This window comes from Acomys minous, assembly GCF_964271855.1.
Source record: "Acomys minous genome assembly, chromosome: 9".
Taxonomy (NCBI): domain Eukaryota; kingdom Metazoa; phylum Chordata; class Mammalia; order Rodentia; family Muridae; genus Acomys; species Acomys minous.
The window spans coordinates 27319631-27338769 of record NC_140490.1 but is presented as its reverse complement, the minus strand read 5'-3'; the positions used below and the strand labels follow the sequence as shown (position 1 = coordinate 27338769).

The following is a 19139-nucleotide window of genomic DNA, read 5'->3' as shown; positions in this document are numbered from 1 at the left end:
GGAACTTGCCTAGTATACAGGAAGAGCTCAATAAGTGATAACTAATAGAACCTTCCAGTGAATATTACTCTTCTACTGTCCTTATTCTAGAGCAGGGTTTCTTAATTAGCACCAATGTTTCCTGTAGGGCCACTGCAGTATTCTTAGCTGTTGCAGTGTGGGCTGTTACTCGAGAGTTGGGGACCAGCAGCCTCTGCTATAGGAATAATACACACGCGGGCAAACAGAACAGCAAGCTGCCGATGCCACAAGCCCTGGGACCACCAAGATGGCACGGATTTGATGGAGGGCTGACTGACTCTTCTCATGCCTCCCTCATAATGTATTAGTGCAATAGGCTCTCCACCTGAGCCAGGGAAAGTTTGGTCTTGTACAAAGTGGTGTTTGAGCTGGGGTCCTCCTTTCCCGGCGCTACTGGCTTTTGCAGGCAACTCTGCCTTTTGAGTGCCCATCTGTGCTTCTTTTTCTATACCCATGTTCATGTCAGAGCTGTCTCTGATTCCTATACTAAAGGAGATTAAAGACAAACCCAGCCAGCGACTCTGGTACCCTCAAGGCAGAGTTGTTAGAGCCGGTAGAAGACATCTGATAGCACCCAGCGAAGACCTTTTCCCTCAATGTAAAATGGCCTAGCCCAAATGACAGAGAGTGCTCAGTGGGAAAGGTGGGCGAGGAGAGTCCTTGTGAAAAGACTCGGGCTAGACATCACAGAGGTAGTTTCCTTGTGGCTTTCCCAAATGGCAACTGTAGCCCTGAGGACAGGGGGCATTGGTGTCACCTCTGCTCTGATGCTCAATGTCCACAGTGGGGGCTGGGGGAATGCACGCTCACTGCATCTTGAAGTGAGCATGGCCTCATTCCTCTCTGGCCACAATGAGGAGGCATGAAAACAGACAGGAGCATTAGCTAACACTTGCTTATTAAGTACTGAGGAGAGGGAACATCCATGTATTCATATGGCTCACAGTCACTAGAGGAATGATGGATGCCCCTGAAGTTTAGTCAAATAACGGCATCAGGCAACAGAGGCAGGCTACCTTTGAGCAGGTAGTATGCTAGTCATAATACTCTGCTCAAAGCTTTCTCAGTGTGTTAAGTCCAGAGAGTGCTGGATGGAGGAACCTTTTAGAAGCAAGAAGCCAGGGGCACAGGGTGGCTAGAGAACTTTCTGGAGGCCAGGAAAGAGAGTGTTGAAAAAGTCTGGGAGCTTGATTGAGCCTGGGTTGAAGAGTATAAGTCTGAGTCAGGGATCAAAAGAAGACAATAATATGCTCTTAAGACTTCCTTGAATGTTAAGATAGACAGAAAGACAGACAGACAGACTCCCAGTTAGCATAATGTACAAACAGGTGAACTAAGAAAACAGCAGCAGGGAGACGGGGAGACGGGGATGACACTATTTTTCCATCTGAGTTGAGGACCTGAGCAGTCAGCATAGAGCCTCACACGAGGCATTCATACATCAGGCTCTCCCCCTCACTCCCGCAGGCACCACTTGTGCAAAGGTCACTTTGTGCAGGAAGAAAAGCAAGGTCAGAAAGCCTGAGGTCTCTACTGCCGCTGTCATCAGGACCTGGCAGGTGGGCCGGGAGATGGGACACCGGATGTGGCATCCAGTCCTCCTGTGCCTTGAGGTAGTGCGCTGATTCTGTTACTGACGGAGCCCAGGTCAATGCAGCAACCTCAGGGGACACTCCCTTCCAAACTGCTCAAGTTTCCACACAGTCATCAGCTTCCCCTACAACCTGGTGGCACCTGCGTGGCTTCGATCCCCATTTCCTAGCAGGGTTCCTGTGTGAGAAACAGCAGTCTTCAAAGTGTCCTCATCTTATTCCTTTGTAAAAAAAAAAAAAAAAAAAAAACGACTGCGAAGGAAAACGTCAAAATGTTCCAGCTGTGCGCCGTTCCCAAGGTTCAGGAACTTCTTGGATATTCTGAAAATGGGTCCATCTTTAAAGATGGGCAGCTTGTTTGAGAGTTGAGGTTGTGGATAGAAACCCTGGAGCCAGCCTTCCTGGATTCAACGCCCGTGTGCATTATTTCCTGGCTGGGTGACTGGAGAAACTCCTTAACTTCGGAGCCTCGCTTTCTATGGATGTAAAATAGCATGGCCCCCACTGAATCAGCAATAAGATTAAAACACACAAAGCGATAAGATTAAAACACACATCCCCATAAAGCACTTGGCACAGAGCCTGCCTCAACAGAACAGGGTGGTGCCACTCAGGCGGGGTGACTGTGGGGGAGGGGTGCCACTCAGGACCGCTACTCAGGCAGGCATCACTGCCGTTCACCCTCCTCGCTTTCTCTGAGCTATTGGTGTCCTATCTTGATTGGTTAACCTTCTCTTCCACTTTCTCTCCCATAATGGTTTCCTCTCCTAACAGAACCTGGAGAGTCTTTGGAAGAATATAAGTGGAGCAAGCCATGTTCCCTGGTTTCTCATAGTGTGTTTCTTTCTTTTTAAGCCTATGGACATTTGTCCAAAGCTCTGTGCTGCTGTTGCCCTTTCTCGTGGCTCACCCTGGTAGCTAGGTCTCCAGTCAGCACCCTTAGAGTTCGTACCTATAATCCCGGCACTTGGGATGGAGTGCTGAGACAGGAGGATTGCTGTTAGTACAAGGCCACCTTGGGATACAAAGTGGTACCCTGTCTATAAAAACAATGAATGAATGAATCAAACAAACAAAGAGATAGATGAACTATCTGGGTGGACAAGGCAGTGTGGGCAGGAGTGACTAACTGGTGTTACAGACATGCACCAAACAAATTATTAGGAGAGTCTGCCTACACAGAGAAAACAGCAGACAGCCGGCTGGAGCCAGGCAGCAGAGGATGTGGTGGGCCCAGCCTGTGCACACAGGAGCATCACTAGGCCACACAGCAGCATCATTGCCTTGCTTTTCCAAGATGTGGGCAGACCATCAGCGGAGTGATGCAGCTCTAGCCTGCATTCAGCTGATTGGGTCTGCCCAGGAGGGTAATTCTCTGCATTGGCAGATAACGGAGGTATGTTGTCACTGCACTGGCCTAGATGCTTTCTGGTGACAAGGGTGATGGAAAGCTGGGTCAGGTCACGGAAAGAACTGTAATCCATATAAGGAAAGTCACAGCCTAGAGACTCCATGGTGTGGCCTTGTTCAAAGACTGAACTGGCTTGCTGTAGGACCCACCTTCTTGTATCCCTACTTGTGGGTCTTGTGAAAGGCACATCCCCACTGCTGTTCTTGAGGCTCTGCTCATTTTTGCAGGAGTTTGTTTGTTTGTTTGTCTGAGGCAGGGTCTCACTGTATGGTCCAGGAGACGTGGAATTTAAGATGCTTCTTTTGACTCAGCCTTCCAAATACAGTGAGTATCAGCATGACCCACCCCGTTCAGCTTGGTTGGTAAGTTTTAGTGCAGTGTCATCTATAACAAATGGCATGGAGTAAAAAAGTCTCAGACCCCGTGGCCTTCACAGCTTCTGTCCAAACAGTTGGCCTCTGCTGCCAAAGGGAGTGTGCAGCCATCCGAAAAACATGACTGATAGGTGTGGCCTGGCCACAGCCCATTTTAAGCTAATCTGCTGATTGTACTTACTGATAAACTAAAGTAAAACTCCTCTTCCTAATGGCACCCTCTTGTGTTAGGATAAAATTCATGAATCCCCTTACTTCCAGCAGAGAGAGAGAGAGAGAGAGAGAGAGAGAGAGAGAGAGAGAGAGAGAGAGAGAGAGAGAGAGAGAGAAGCAACACAGCTGTATGTCACCGAGACTAGGCCATGTTTTGAAGGTACCGTCATCACGATGTGCTGTAAGGGGCTGGCATTTTCTACAAAGCTCACCTCATGGATACACTTTTATTAGTTGGAGAGGTCAACATGCTCACCATAAATACATTTTTTGAACTCCTTCCTGCATCTTCTGTCAACTGGGATTATTTTTCATGTCCTGTTTCCTGGCCTACAGCCAGGCAGAATGTGGGAGTTTTAATACCTTTAATCCATTATATGGACTTTTTAAAGGTCCATAAGACAAAATAAAATGCACTTTCACGGTCAAATATGCAATAAACCTGATACGTCCCTTAATATTTCATATCCCAGCTTCTACCCTGGCTGTGACTGTTTCCCGGTTTCAGTGTACAGAATGGTATGATGTAAGCACACTTCTTGTTGCTTTCTCATTTGACTGTAGAGACTTTTGACCATTCATAAACAGTGCATTTCACTGTGCCCCTTGGAGAGATTATTGCTCCCCAATATTCTGGAGATCTGAAATCACCACCCACATCTACTGCTTCTGCCCCAGTATGACCCCGAATGGCAAACCAGTCACGTGGATTTTTTTTTAAAATTTGTTTGTTTGGTTTACTCCTGAGACAGAGCCTCAGCATGCAGCCAAAGCTGGACTTAGAAACTGCACCAATCCCTGGCCCCCATGCCTCCTGAGTCCTGCGACTATAGGGGTGTACCACCACACTAGGCATGGTCAAGTTGATTTATATCAGGTCATTGTTTTGAAAAGGTGGCAGGATTTCTACAGGCAAGTGGCATGTGGACACAAGCCTTATAATGCAATTTCTTCATTGGACTGCCTTCCTAGTTCACAAATTGCTTGAAAAATTCCCCAGCACACCCAGTAAACTTGCCTGTGACGGTGGCTACCTGCCTGTCACCTGTGCACTCTCTTCAGGCATGCAGATGTCAGCTTCTGGGGCTGCTGTGTTTTATTTGCTCCCATTGGGGGAGTGAATTGCCCTCCCCACACTGGACACTGCAATTCACAATCATTGCAGAGGGCCTGGGGTAATGGGCTGTAAGACTCACTTGATATCCACTAGAGGAGGGCTTAGATCACTGCCCTATTACCTTTTGTGAAACATCTGTTTTCTATGAGCCAGTTAGAAGTGCAAACATCTGTAAATAATAACCCCGTGTGCGAGCATAATTTAATGAACTAGGACATAGAGGGAGCTGAACAGTAGGGCACAGTAATTAGAGTAACTGCCCATTTTGTTAAAAATGTATTTTTTCTTTTCTTTCACTTGGGAGCACTTGCACTGTGGGTTCTGAGGTTCCCAGCCTTCTCTGTCTGCCCCCCACCCCCACCCCCCGGACACTGGGAATGTCTCTTTTGGCCAGCACAATGTCGTGTGTGTGCCCTACGCCATCCCTGCTGCTCCTCAGCCTCTGTGAGTCAGCTCTGCTTCCCTCTTGCCCACAAGCGCTTTTCTGTAAGATGAGGGAGCAACAGTGCCTTCCTCTGCAGTCCAGTGCCACCTCTAAGTGAGGGCTCACAATAAGCTTTCTAAAAGCTGTAACCATGGTGACTGTCTCACTGAAGACCAATCACAACGAAGACACTGAGGCAGGAAGTAAACTTGGGTCACGTTTCTCCTAACTTGTATTTTAGCTTTATTTCTATTTTCTTTCTTCACATTTTTTAGAGATGGATGAAAGAGAGGAAGCAGAACATGGTACTGTCTTAGTGAACAGGAAGGGCCATTAGAAAAATCTATGTTGCCACCAATGGGAGTGCCCAAGGCCACATTAAACCCTGTTTTCAGGACTTAAGATTCCTAGATTACACCCACAACTGCTTGTAGCAGCCAGCAGGAACTGCCCCAGCTTTAACTGCTGCCTTGGCATGAGTAACCACCAAATCTCTAAACAACCAAAAGCAGAGACCACCTGAGGTGTTATGCAAAACTCATTTCCACTTTACTACACCCAGCATATTTCTGAGTATCCATTGTGTGCCAGGCCCTGGGTTACAAGCAAGGCACAGGTGATGTATTCAGGGGGAGAATCCTATAGAAGAGATGCCTGGAACTTTCCAGAAACAAATAGGGGCTTCCTTGGAGTACAACTCATTTTCTGCTTCCTGCAAGTTTGTTGGGATGTCCAAGCTGACTTGAAAGTAGTTTGAAGATGTTAGAGTAGTGTGTCCCCTGCAAACCAGGACAGGGATGGACACACTGTTTTGTTCCATGATACAGTTGCCAGAGGAATCTGGAATAGAAACCACTGGGTTCTCCATACAGTTAGGAGGAAGCCTTTGCCTGGCTGAAAGAACAGTTCCCTCAGAGGGAAAAGCAATTCAACATTTGACTGAGCTCTCAGCCCTGCAACTCTGTTTACATTCTCCTGCAGTCTGTTTGCCATCTACTTAAAGAGATAATTAGAGCTTACTAATAGAAGGGAAGAGAAGCCAGGCTGAAGGGAAAAGGGTGGCAACCAGAAGAAATAGAGCTCAAGTAGACAGAGCCATCGCTGCCCCACAAGGCCACACGGCGATTGAAAGTTGAGTGCGTTCTGATAAATACTAGCTGTATGTCATGAACTCAAGAGCCATATGTGACTCTTGATGACTGTATCAGACAATGTACATGACCACATATTGTTCCTGTCACTTGGAATATCCTACCAAAGGACATTGGTATGGATGTACAAAAGGATGTGGACCTTAGCATCTCCGGGGCTCCATGGCATACAGCTAACCAAGTGCTCATCATGGACGAAGAACCATGCCAGACCTGATAACACAGAGGTGAACATACACTGCCTGACCTCAGAGATCTCCTGGAGCAAACATACACTTGCTCAAGGGCACATACACATACCCGTACATACAAAAGCAAGCAAACAGACACAGAAAGCACACCTGACAGCAGAGATGGCAGTAGCATCTGTTTGTTCACTGAAAATAATTGCAAATTTTGTGCCCTTAATTTTTTTTCCACAATAAAACTTCAGGGAACAGGGTGTGTTTAAGGAGTAGTGAGTGTCGCGCCTGTTACTCTCTGTCAACTTGTCTCAGACTAGAGTCACTGGGAAGACAGAACCTCGATTGAGGAACTGCCTCCAATTTGTTGACCTGTGGACAGGTCTGTGGAACATTTTCATAATTAATGATTGATGTGGGAGGGCCCAGCCCACCATGGGAGGTGTCCTCTCTAGGCAGATGGGCTTGGGCTGTACTAGAAAAGTAGCTGAACAAGCCAGTACTCTCTGGTTCCTGCCTCTTCTCTTGCCCTGAATTCCCTCAGTGATGGGCTGTACTCAGAATGTGTAAGACAAATACACCCTTTCCACCCCCTAGTTGCTTTTAGTCAGCATTTGCCACAGCAACAGAGACGCACACTAGGACGCATGGCATATATCCTCTTCCTTAAGTCTTCAGTTAAGACTTGACCTTAAGCTTGTAAGGCAAGCATTACAGACCGGTTTCACAGATGAAAAAGTGAGGCAACTTGGAACTCAAGGTCCCAGAACACGGCAGTAGATGGAGAGCATGCTCCTGATGCTGCTGTGGCACATGGGCCATGAGGCTCTCTATCATCACACGAGACACCTACCTGTGAAGCCGCCATGTGACTTCCAACATAGTGTGTTCGAACTGTATCTGAAGTCTCACAGGATTGAGGATAGTATCTGAACAGCCATTAATAATCATTATGATTATTATAATTTTGACAAAAATGATGGCTAATTATGGCTGGGATCCTCTGTACACAATAGATACTTCAAGCAGGCAGCAGATGTCAAAAGAACCATTCACTTTCACTGTCTCAGGAAAAATTCTTCTCCCCCTCTTCTCTCCTCTCTCACCTACCCTACTCTCCACTCTCCCTCCACCTCTCCTCTCCTCTCCTTTCCTCTCCTCTTCTCTCCCTTTCTGCCCTTTTTTTTTTCCTTTCTTGTAATGGAGAATGCTGCTTAAGGCACCACCTTGCACAAACCACTCACACATACTTACAGAACTAGCATGGTATGAAAAGCTGCATTTCCCAGAGCTTATATCCCCCAAGAACGTCCGTGAATGCTGAGCAATCTGCCCCGGCCTCAGGAGCCTTGGCAGTAACTAGGAGCACAGCCCACAACAAACAGGATGCAAGAACAAAGAAGCTGAAGTGTAAAGGCTCCTTACGGTTCTGGCAGTTTCCTTCACGGTCTAGAAGCCCATCGTTTATGTTAGAGAAAATAATGCAATCAGAGGAAATCATGTGAGGCACAATTCTGTGGCTTTCTACTCTCCCCACCCTGCCCCTAACACTCCTGAGGGCCTTTCTTGGCATTATTAGAACATAAAACATTTAGGGGAGAGCATCCACTCAGTAGACAGAGATGACAGTCTAATGGCAGAGACTAAAGACCTGCAATGTGAAAACTGTGTGGAAGAAAAAGATCAACTTGGTGGGGTTGCCGCCCAGGCTCACAGTTTGCTGTGCATCCTCAGTCATGGCAGTTGCCTACTCTGAACTTCAAGTTTCTCATCTAGAAATGGTGGATAACAACATCCTTCTTACAGCCTGTGGAGAATTGACTTGATCTATATATGGTCAGCCATATAGAATGCTGTTAAATACACAAGAAGCCAAGAGGCAAACTCGCTGGCAGTTCTGATCATTCTTCTGTGTGGTCCCGCCCAGAATACAAACTTTCTTCCTGCTGCGCAGCACACATGCTAAGATGTTATACAGACTAAAGATCATTGGACACTGTTGCCACTGCCACCACCAAGGGGTGGGGGACAGATTTACTGACTCCATCACTGATTAGACAACAGAACAGTGTGGGGAACCTGAGGCCCCCTCTGAGTCTTAGCTACTTTAGCTTGCCCTCCTCAGAAGGCTGGCTCCTGAGCTAGGAAAGACTTCTCCATCTTAGCCCCTATTCTGGATCTCCAGGCCATGGCCCCAGCTGAGCTCCCCACCGGTAGTTAACAAGCACTCCAGCTCTTGTAGGGAACATTGGTGATACTGGATACCACTGCCCAGCTGATGTCACATTCATTTAGTGGAAGGTCTGACCAGTTAAGCTCATCCATAGCATGGTCATAAAACAAAGGGTTGGGACACTAAAGTTTGGGATGGTGTGTTGCACAGCAGTAAACCATAGGAGCTTACATAAAGAACGAAGCATTTCCAAGAGTCTAAGTAAATCAACTCTATCCCCAAGGAACACAATTACCCCTTAGATGCTCCAGAAACATCCACAAAGAAGTGAGCCTGGAAGACACACATTACTTTTGTCATGCAGGGTAGACTTAAAGTCCTATTTCTGTATCTCACTTAAATATAACTGTGGGCCTCCACTGTGACAAAAATGGTCAAGCCATCTGAACACACACTTTTTCCCCAGATTTGGGTCTCAGGGATTTGACCGTCAATCTTTGGTTCAAAGTCCCAAGGATGTGCTTATGTAATGAGGTGTGTGTCACATGACACACCCTAGTTTCTTCCAAGTTTGGAAAGAGCAAAGACAGTGGCTAAAGATTCTTGATAATCCCAGAGGCACCTGATGACAGACACCCAAGTGCCTTTGCCGAATGGAACTCTGCAGCATCCAACACATCGACAAGTGATGAAGATGCAGGTGCCACACCGGCTAAGAGTACCACAATAACTTTACAAGTGTCTTTGTCACTGTCAGTAACGTGGGCAAATCTAGAGGTTTGGTAAACGGCTGTCCCTGAGTCAGGTCCAGAGAGCTGTTCAAGCTGTGACAAGCAGGAAGGACTGTCATCTAGATGAGGAGCTGCAGACAGCAGGGAAATGATAAAGAAAATGGTCACAGAAGTAGTGTCCGCTGTTAGCTAGCCTGCTTCCAGGGGGCGGGGTGGACACACCCAGTGATAATATGTACGTTCCCAAGAATAGAATCTTATTTTACATGCTCACCAGTCCTTCCACGGATCCTGCATGGTGGACGTTATTGTCCCCATTTCATAGCTGTAGAAATCGACTCTGTGTTGAGTCAAGCTATTTCTGCTATCTCGGGCAGTGCTGGAGAGATGTGAGGAAGTGTAGGAAGGAACAGCTCTCCCAGCCTCTGCCTGGTCAAGGGAAATCCTCATCCTTTCACTCCAGAAGGCCTTCCCTGCACAGGTGACAGGGGCACCGCTGATCACCCATAGCAGTGGAGGGATCCTAGCTCCCCCAGAATACTCCAACTTGCCAATCCAGACTTGTTCCCATCTCCACTTCCTATTGTTTCCTCTGATAAGCAGGGCCCCAGTGAACAATTAAAGCTTTCAATAAATAATCTCTAAGCACATTCATTTGATTGACTGTTATTTGATACAGCAGTTAGTTTCAATGGGGCAGTTAATATTGACCACATAAAGTACTCCAGACAAACATGAAACAGCTCCAGAACTCCATGCATTGTTGCCCTTCATCTGCCAGTCATCTGGGCTACTTGTAATGGTCATGGAATTTAAAAATCAATAATAACAATTAGTGTTCTGTACACCAAAACAGATGAATCATGTGAAATGGGTTTTCATATAAAAATCAAAGGGGAAAGAAGCCTGGAACTTGGCGAAGGCCTTGTGAATTCCCGGGGCAAAATTTGCAAAGTCCCTTCATTCAAGCCTTCAGGTCAGGCAGCTAGAGTCAAAGAGGGAGTGCTCAGGGCAAAAAACGTGGCCGCTATACACACAGGAACCACACAGGCTCTCACTCCAAAAGGCCGAAGCGCAGATTAACTCCATCAAATGAGTGTTAGCAAACAGTAAAATTAATGGAACTGGTAATTTACTTCCTCGGAGATGTGTGGCTAGCGACCTTTTTAAAGCTTTCAATTTTTAGGCATTCACTGCGGTTGTTTTGCTGTGAGATGGCAAGAGCGATATTCCAGTTTCGTGCACAACCCCTGCAACGTCTAGATAATTAACATGCAAGGCAACAGGGACTGTCTCATCACTAAACTGTAACCAGGGTACTATGTGAAGCCATCCATTCCAAAGACTTGTTTTTCATCAATTATTTGTTACTTATCTGATGTAAATATAAGAAGGACTAATTAAAATGTATGCCTTTTTTTTTTTAATCCAACTTCATGTCATTAAAGCCAATGAAATCATTTCTGAGGACCATAATGAAATAATTATGTGGGCCTTTAAGAATTCTCTTCAACAACACATGGTGGTGCTGAGCTAAATGAAAACACTGGGAAGTAAACTTCACAGCCTCCACTTCCATTTTAGCTAATTATCCCCACAAGCTTTCCGAGAGGCCACACTCTAAAAACTCGTTTGAAGCTGCAAAGACCTTCAGACAACCATCAACCTTTTCATAATCATGGACTCTGAGGACATTACAACAGCAGGCTGTAGCCGTGGCAACCTCTAATATTTTTGAGAAGAAGGAGTTATTATATTGCTTCTTCATTTGTTCTGAAAATTGGAAAAAAATTGGGATAAATGATATCCAAAATCTCCTTTTCCCCCAGTTAATTGATCTATTTGTTTAGTCTTACCTGCAGTATTTTGAATTTGGTAACATTTTAATTTGAGAAAAAAAAATAGTAGTTAATACAGAACAACCCCCCATCCGAAGAAGAAGAAGAAGAAGAAGAAGAAGAAGAAGAAGAAGAAGAAGAAGAAGAAGAAAAAGAAGAAGAAACCACCTTTTTTTTTTTTTGTCTTGACTTTAGAAAGCTGTTTAAGTAGCTGACAGCTTTGGTCCTGAATTCTGATTCTTCAGCTTTCATCTCCAAAGCACTTGCGTTAGTTACAGAAGGATGCCACTAAGCCCACCAGAGAAACAAGATTTTTAAATTTTTTTCCCCCAAGTTCAAGTCAAAATAAGGCAATAAGGCCAGATTAAATTTTACAAAGGTGTGACTTTTAAGGACAAGTGTGAGCTTAGAAAACATGACGGGGCCTTTCATTTGAACTTTCTCTGCCCTCTCAAGGCAGATGAATAACCTCAGTTTAAGTGAAAAGGAAAAATGGAAATGGCAGTGACTTGGGGTCTGGCCACGTGATGCAGAGTCGGGTGGAACCTTTGGGCTTTAAAAGGTAAATGGGGGTTGCAGAGATTGGCCCTAACAGTGTGAATTTTCTCACGCTGAGGGTTTGTGGGAGGTTGGAACTGTGCTGGACTGTTAGAGAAGACAAGAATGCCACCGTAGGGCTACAAAATAGGCTCTCAGAAGACTTTCATTAAAACCCCTGTTTTCCACCAAGTTATTCTTGGTTTTCCTGGGGAGTGTCGGGGACATAATTGCCCACCATGACCCTTTTAAATCTGAGATTTCTCCCTTCTCTGGGCTGATTCTCTCCATTGGAGGCTCTGAAGGCCTGACAGAACTCTGGCGAAAGTGCTCAGCAGGTTGGGTCTCTGGTCTGACGTCACTTCCTGTCCCCCTGTCCTTTTTCTGCACAATTAGGAGTCCTATCCAAGTCACCTCCTTGCAGCTCTGCACCTAGCAAGGCTGGAGAGCAAGCAAACCCACAGTCCCATGCCTGCCTGAACCCCAAGACAAACAGAAAGCCCCAGATGTCACCCCTCCTGCTTCCGGTAGTCTGAATTTGCAGCCTTTTTGTTTAAAGAGGCTTGAGTAGGACGGGATTCGGACAGTGCACCGTCTTCTTTGTTTTCTTTAATTTTCATTTGAGACAGTGTCTCACTCTATGACCTTGGCTGGCCTGCAACTCGCTATGTAGACCAGGCAGGCTTCAAACTCAGATCTCCCTGCTTGTATCTCCCAAGTGCCAGGATGAAAGGCGTGCACTACCGTGCCCAGCAGATCTTAATAACGAAGCAGGAAACCAGGCATGAAAAGAGGATTCAGGGCAGCAGACTGACTGATGGTGTCACAAGATCTCTCGGTGGGGTGGGAGTGGAAGTTATCAAACATTCTATTTAACAAGGGGTACTTAGACCAGCCACTTTCTGACAGGATCCTGATCTATTTGAAACCTTAGGTGACCACCCTCCTTCCTCCAACACCTCCAACCACAACTTGTTAAAAAGCTGGTGAAGGGTTGCTACAGTTGTGTTTGTAACCATTTAGCGAAATTCCACGCCCCTCCCCCATTTCACCTCGGCCCACATGTCTGTCGGTCAGGCCTCTATTTACAGATCTACAACTGGCTACAAAAGAAATCTGTGCTTGGAAGAAGGACACAGAAACACAAGGCAATCCCCAGTCATAATGCAAAAATTCCCCCAATTATACTGACCATGGAATCGCAAGGCTTTCTGTGCCACCCGTAGATTCAAGGGGTAACCTAGAGGATGTTATAATAGTCAAATATCTGGCATATTTCAGTGAGTGACATGGGAACTGCGGCAGAACATTTGAAATGGAGGTTTTCTAGAAACTCAGAGAAAGATAATTGCTGTAACTACCCTGTAATTTGAAAGGCAAGCTTCGACATCAATATCTTTGGGAAAGGTTTCCAGCCAACATTTTTCTGATTAACCTTCATCAAAAACTCCCATATCTGAAATAATCTATTTAATTGATAGTTAACTGAATTTATATTAGAACATTTAAAGTATAAAAATGCCATTTAAAGATGAATTTATTGGCACTTACATGTAGCTCAAACTCTGAAGAAGATTTTCTTTAAGAGCTTCTAAATCAGTGGTTTTCAACCTTTCTATTGCTGCGACAGTTCCATAAAATCATTTTTGTTGCTACTTCATAACTGTAATTTTGCTACTGTTATGAGTTGTAATAAATATCTGTGTTTTCCAATGGAATTAGGCGACCCCGGTGAAAAGGTCATTTGACTTCCAAGTGGGTCGCGACCCGTAGGTTGAGAACCTGTGTTCTGAATGAATAGTTTATTTATTTATTTATTTGAATAAATAGTTTTTACTGTCAGACCTGGACAACTTGAAAATGAGCTTCATGCTTACAGTGTCTGAGTTGCCATCTGCCTCTTCCTCCTCGACACCAACTTCCTAGTTAAAAACTCCCCGGCCTTTTTTCTTAAAATACTTTTTTAATTTAAAGAATAATAAATCCCCTAAGAGCAGAAATGATAATCTTCATAGTTTATCATGTATTTCCTTTGTGGAGTAAAGTTAACAACCTTGCCTAGTGTGTAAAGGAGAAAACAGTAAGATTTATTTTCAGCCATTTGCGTGCTTAATGTGTTAACTGTCTTTAAAAAAACTGAGATCCAAATAATATTATATTCTTGTGATTTATTAGAAAAGAAAGACAAAACAAAACAAAAACCAACAAAAATCAAACAAAAACCCAGGATGGTACTTGCTGGTTATGTATGGATCGTCTAAAATGAGAAGGAAAACCTCTCATTCAGGTCAGCTAACCTAACAGAAACAGACATTGTGGTCACTTATCTATTAAGAAAAAAAAAGATCAGATTCAATGCCAGGGCTTTCTACTCCTATTGGTCAGGCAATTTAAAGCAGAGCTGTGAATCCAGTCCAAAATACAGTTTAAGGTTAAGTAGCTCCAGGGTGCCTACCCCACCCCAGGACTTGATCTTGAATTTTGGAATTCACCGTTTTTCTGGCAATAAAATTTAATTACTGCTCTTTTGTTTTCCCCTTCCCGATTTGCAAACTCACCCATTTATCTGGGAATTGACAAAACCCTATTATTTCTCTTTTTTTTAGGCTGGGAAAGCAAACTTTGTGCATCTTTTGTTTTCATAATGACCCTGCGGTGCACTCTCTCTGAGATTTAAGCAGAAGTCCCTTCTCCTCCTCTCTTCTTTCTGATGGTGTTGCTTACTGAGTCATGTGGTTGAGCAGCAGAAAATTGTGTCCTACTTTAGAAAAACAATTGGGCCTTTTCACTGAAATATTTATTCAAAACGCCTCTCAGTTCATATGGCGGCTGTCGGTCGTCATTGAATTTCTCTTTCAGAAGGTAACTTTGATTTTGCCACTTTGACCTCAAGTTACAGCTCTGTAGGAGAGGAGGCTTAGATCCTGCTTAATGCTTCAAATCCGGGTCTCAGGGCTCTAAGAGGGGAACTTTCCTTCCTCCTTAATCACACATTGCTACTATTCATTTTAAAAATAATTTCTTCTGAATGGGCAAAACCCTATTCAAAAAGGTTTTTTTTTCCTCCCCTCTTTTGATGTGTTAAAAAGGGAGAACACAGGGAAATGGGCCAAGATGCTGTCATACTGGTGATTCTACCAAAAGCAGCTATATTTAGACCGAAAAATATTAAGATGTATCCCGTGCCCACAGAGCAATTAATGCAGAAAACATCTGGAGTTACCTAAAACCAAGAGACTCCAGGAAGCGTCTGAATAGACACTTAGTGCCCCTTTCTGTTATGTACACCACATTCCCTTAGTGGCCCCTAATCCTGATTTCCAATGTTTATACCAAACAGTTCACAGGCCCTGCTACAACCAACAGCTGGCTGGCATATCAGTTTTCTATCTTTAAAATTAAAGGGAAAATAAAGGGAGTATTCTAACACTTTACAAAGTGAGGTTCTGGGGGTCATTCTTATGTTCAAAGGTTTTAAACACACAAAGACAGAAATGCAGACACACACACACACACACACACACACACACACACACACACACACACACACAGCCTAAGTAGGTTTACAAGGTTGAAAGTAGTTTTGCTGAATTTAGTCCCACGTTTCCTCTGCCCCACTGTTTCCTCTGTGTTAAAAGCAAAGTTGATCTGTACCTTTTCAAAACAGCCATTAGGTAAGATGGAAAACTAAGTCCACGGGATTTAAGCTGTTACTTATGAAACTTGGCTCTCACAGGGTTTTCATTTCAAAGCCCCAACTCTGCAAGACACAGATACTTAATAAACCAATTTTTTTTTTTGAAAGAATGTTTTAGTTATCCCTAATCTCTGGAACAACGGAAAGCACTGGGATTCTGTGGTTTGTAGACAGCAGAGCCAGAGTCTGCAGGGCACGGGCAATATTGACACTTGACTAGTTCAGCTCCAAGTTGGAGTACGGGGTGAAACCCTAGCCGAAGCGGACTGCAATGAGCACAGATTGCCCTGCTGACAAAAACAAGACACTGGAATTTCTGGACCGCTTTTGTCAAATGCCTTTATTTACTCTGTCTAATGCAGGTTTCTTTGATTAGCAAAACCTCGTTGCTGTTATCAACACTTTCTGCTTATCGGCTTGCCCTAGGCGAGTGACACACTCAGCGCCAGCTCTCCCCAGATAAAGCAAATCCCTTGTTTAACTTGTTCAAGAACAAACAAAGCTCTTCCCTTCCAAGCTTGCAACCTAATAGGCATTAGGAAGGCTAATTGCAAAAGGGAGACTTTCTGCAAGTAGCTCTGCTCCACGGTGGAGTCTCTTCCAGGACAGTTTTCCTTCTGTTAAGAATGTTTCAGGAAACTCCTCAATCTAACATAACAACTCAGTGCCCAGTTCCCAGGAATCCCCAAAAGAAAGTTCACATTGTTTTAATCTCTGTAGAAGGGAGGACTCCGAGAGCCGGCTAGTGATTGGAAAATACTTTCTAATACTAAGTTTCTTTGCCTTCTTCAAAAAGAAAATGAGCAACCAAAAGGACAGGGTATTATTGGGGGCCGCTGAGGAGTAAGAGACTTTCTGGATCTATGTTCTCTTTGCCTGCCTGTGCCTCTATGGATCTTAAGTTGGACAGCCAGGCTGTTGGCATCAAATGCTTATTGATTTTCCAGCTACAAACCTGTTGATTTTTCTGGCCCAAGAAGCAAGTCTTTTTTTTTTCCTCCCTCCCCCTTTTCCTAAGAAAAAGTTTCAGCGCGTGAGCTAACCCTGCCACTGCCCCTATGCGCTGTTTGCCTCTTTAGACAAGTCACCGTGTTCTTAGGAAAACTCAATTTCTTCCAGTTAAACTTTGACCTCTTTGAAAACAAAGATTTAAAATGTCATTTTCAGGCTAATGCTCCAATGAATTGTCAAATCAAGTACTAAAAACATTTTGATAGATGGGTGAGCCATTTATCTAAATCACTGTCAGGGGGGCGAAGCATCCTGCAGCCTCCCACCACAGCCGGCTCTAGGTAGGATTTCCCAGGATCCCAGGTCATTTCTCAGGCCTGCAGCTGAGCTACTGTTGACCGATGGAGCCGAGGCACTATGTCAGCATCAGATAACCAAACAGTCAATATTGTTTTTAAAAATGAGGCCGCTCCGTTTAGAGTTCTTTTGCTTTAAACTGAAGTCCAGGCTCCTGGCTAAATTGTAAGATATGGAAATAATGAATGGCCGGCCCAAGCAGTGTTGGTGGCCAGGAGTTCTTTAGCAAAACAGCAACTTCTTAGACCAACAAAGTGACCCTCAGAGGTGGCAGTGGGGTCAATGCTAAGACATATTGCCTTTGCTCAGGGAAGGGAGTGAGGAAGGCGGCAGCGTCCTGCACCATCCTGCTCTGTGCCTCATGAACTCTGGGAGCAACTGCCTTCACAAGGTTGCATTCCTTGAAGGGGCGATGTCACATTTTAATTACTTCGCACTATTGAAATACACAGGGGGAAGCGTTACTGGGCTCAGGGCTAATCCCAGCCAAGTGAACCCCCCCCCTCTGTACTCCTAACACAAATCGCATGCTGTGTCAGATCGTAATACTTGAAGAATGTTTCAAAGTCTGTGGGCACCGTCTATTTCCCCCTTCTCTACGGACGTATTTTTTAAAAAAAAACTATCTTCAAGAGAGAACGGGTGGTAAGGGAGAGCAGGAGCCCAGGAGGCGTTTCTAGGGCAGCAAACCTTTAAGAGGGAATTTCCTGAGATGGAATCCATATGCATGCCAGCCTATCACACCCCTTCAGCATTAAATCATTAAACCCTTTGTCTTGCCACCACTTTATTCCGGTGTCTTTATTGCATGCAAGAGAGACATTTTTTTTTCTTGGTAGAAGAAAGGAAAAAAAAATAATAAACCTACATTGAGCAGTGTGCCGGTGCTGCCATTCGGCCTGGGTGAATCCACTGAGGCAGGCTTTGAGAGCCTTTTCCTGCAGCATGCAGGAGGATGGGCTCGCGGTGTAGAAATCCAGGATCTGCCCGGGACTCACTGACAGAACATCCATACAGTCAAACATGATCTCTCCGCACCGCGCTCTGCAAAAGTGCTTATCCTCTAGGTGTGGAGGCGAGCGGCACAGAAAAGTCCACGAACTCCATCAAACTCTGCCCCTTTTTTGGCACGTAGGCTGTTGGTCTTTTTCCCAGCCCCGAATCATGAATTATGACAGACAAGCCAGCTAAAAGCCTGTAATTGATCCAAATGATCATTTACCATTTTCCAGGCTCGCTCGGCCGATCCAGCCGGGGCGGGGGTTCCCGCACGGATCCCAAGTTCTCCCTTCCAGGCGACGCCGGCGCAGGCCTCCGGGAGCGCGCGGGTCCTACCCCGCCGGTGCCCAGACGCGCCCTGCTCGGGTGGCTCGCGTCCTCGGCATCCCAGTCCTGCGGCCGCGGAGCAGGGGAACTCTGGTCCCCCCTTTGGCAAAGAATAGACCCTCCTGCCTCCGAGCAGCTCACTTCCTACCACTTCTGTCACACGGAATGAAAGATTGAATTGCCTAATATATGCGAGTGAACTTTCGGTGAACCCTTCCCGGGCTGCTAACCTTCAAATGACCCAACCAGTCTGACATCACCAACTCCCAGGATTCTCACAGCGCTTAAAAACTCCCAGCAGCCCTGCAAGAGCCGGCAGCCAGCGAGGCCGCGGCCAGCCGCGCGGTGCTCCCCACGGCTCAGCGTGCAAACAATGCCAGGAGCGCAGGGAGGAGCGGGGAGCGCGGCTGCGGTTTGCGCCTTTTCATCTGTCTGGCCCTGGCGGGGAGACCCTCGCCCCCAATCCACATCTGAAATTCCTCCCAGCTCCGCTGTGCCTGGCAAAACCTTGCAACTTAGGTATCTTTCCACTCCTGTAAAAAGCACCGGGCAAGCCCGATCAGGGGCCGCGCCACCACTCGCTGAAGGAAGCCACTCAGGCTGGGAAACTTTCCATTGTCCGCAGTCTTTATATTTCTTCTTCTTTTGTTTGTTTTTGCTTTTTATCTTTCCTCCTTCTTTCTCCCTCTTGCAGGCTCTAGCAGAAGGGGTTGCCCTGGCTCCGGAGGGGGGAGGGGGAACACCTTTGGGGATCTTCTTATATTTAAAAATCCCCTGCAGGCAGAAACACCTGGAGCAGTTACAGATTCATTACAGCACCAGACAGTGTTTTCTCCCCTCTCATTTCTCTTCTTTTTCTCTCCTTTTCCCCCAGCGTTCCCCTGATCCCTGAGGGTGGTGTGTGTGTGTGTGTGTGTGTGTGTGTGTGTGTGTGTGTGTGTGTGTGTGTGTGTGTGCAATTATGAGAATAGATTTTAGATTCTGGCTTACTGGCTGGCGAAAAGACAGTAGCTCGGCTGCTGGCCATCTGCATCTGTGTGTCTA

At 45.6% G+C, this 19139-nt stretch overlaps 1 protein-coding gene across 2 annotated transcripts in view; it reads right to left on the bottom strand.

Moving 5' to 3' along the window:
• Positions 1-18390, bottom strand: part of RARB (retinoic acid receptor beta) — a 134246-nt gene extending 115856 nt beyond the window's left edge. The window contains exon 1 of one of the 2 annotated variants that reach the window (XM_084795058.1): positions 17638-18390. In XM_084795058.1, coding sequence (XP_084651184.1) covers positions 17638-17794 — 157 coding nt within the window. In that variant the 5' untranslated portion in view covers positions 17795-18390. The remainder of the gene's footprint in view (positions 1-17637) is intronic. The other variant, XM_084795060.1, reaches the window with a different exon arrangement.
• Between the last annotated feature and the right edge of the window lie 749 nt (positions 18391-19139).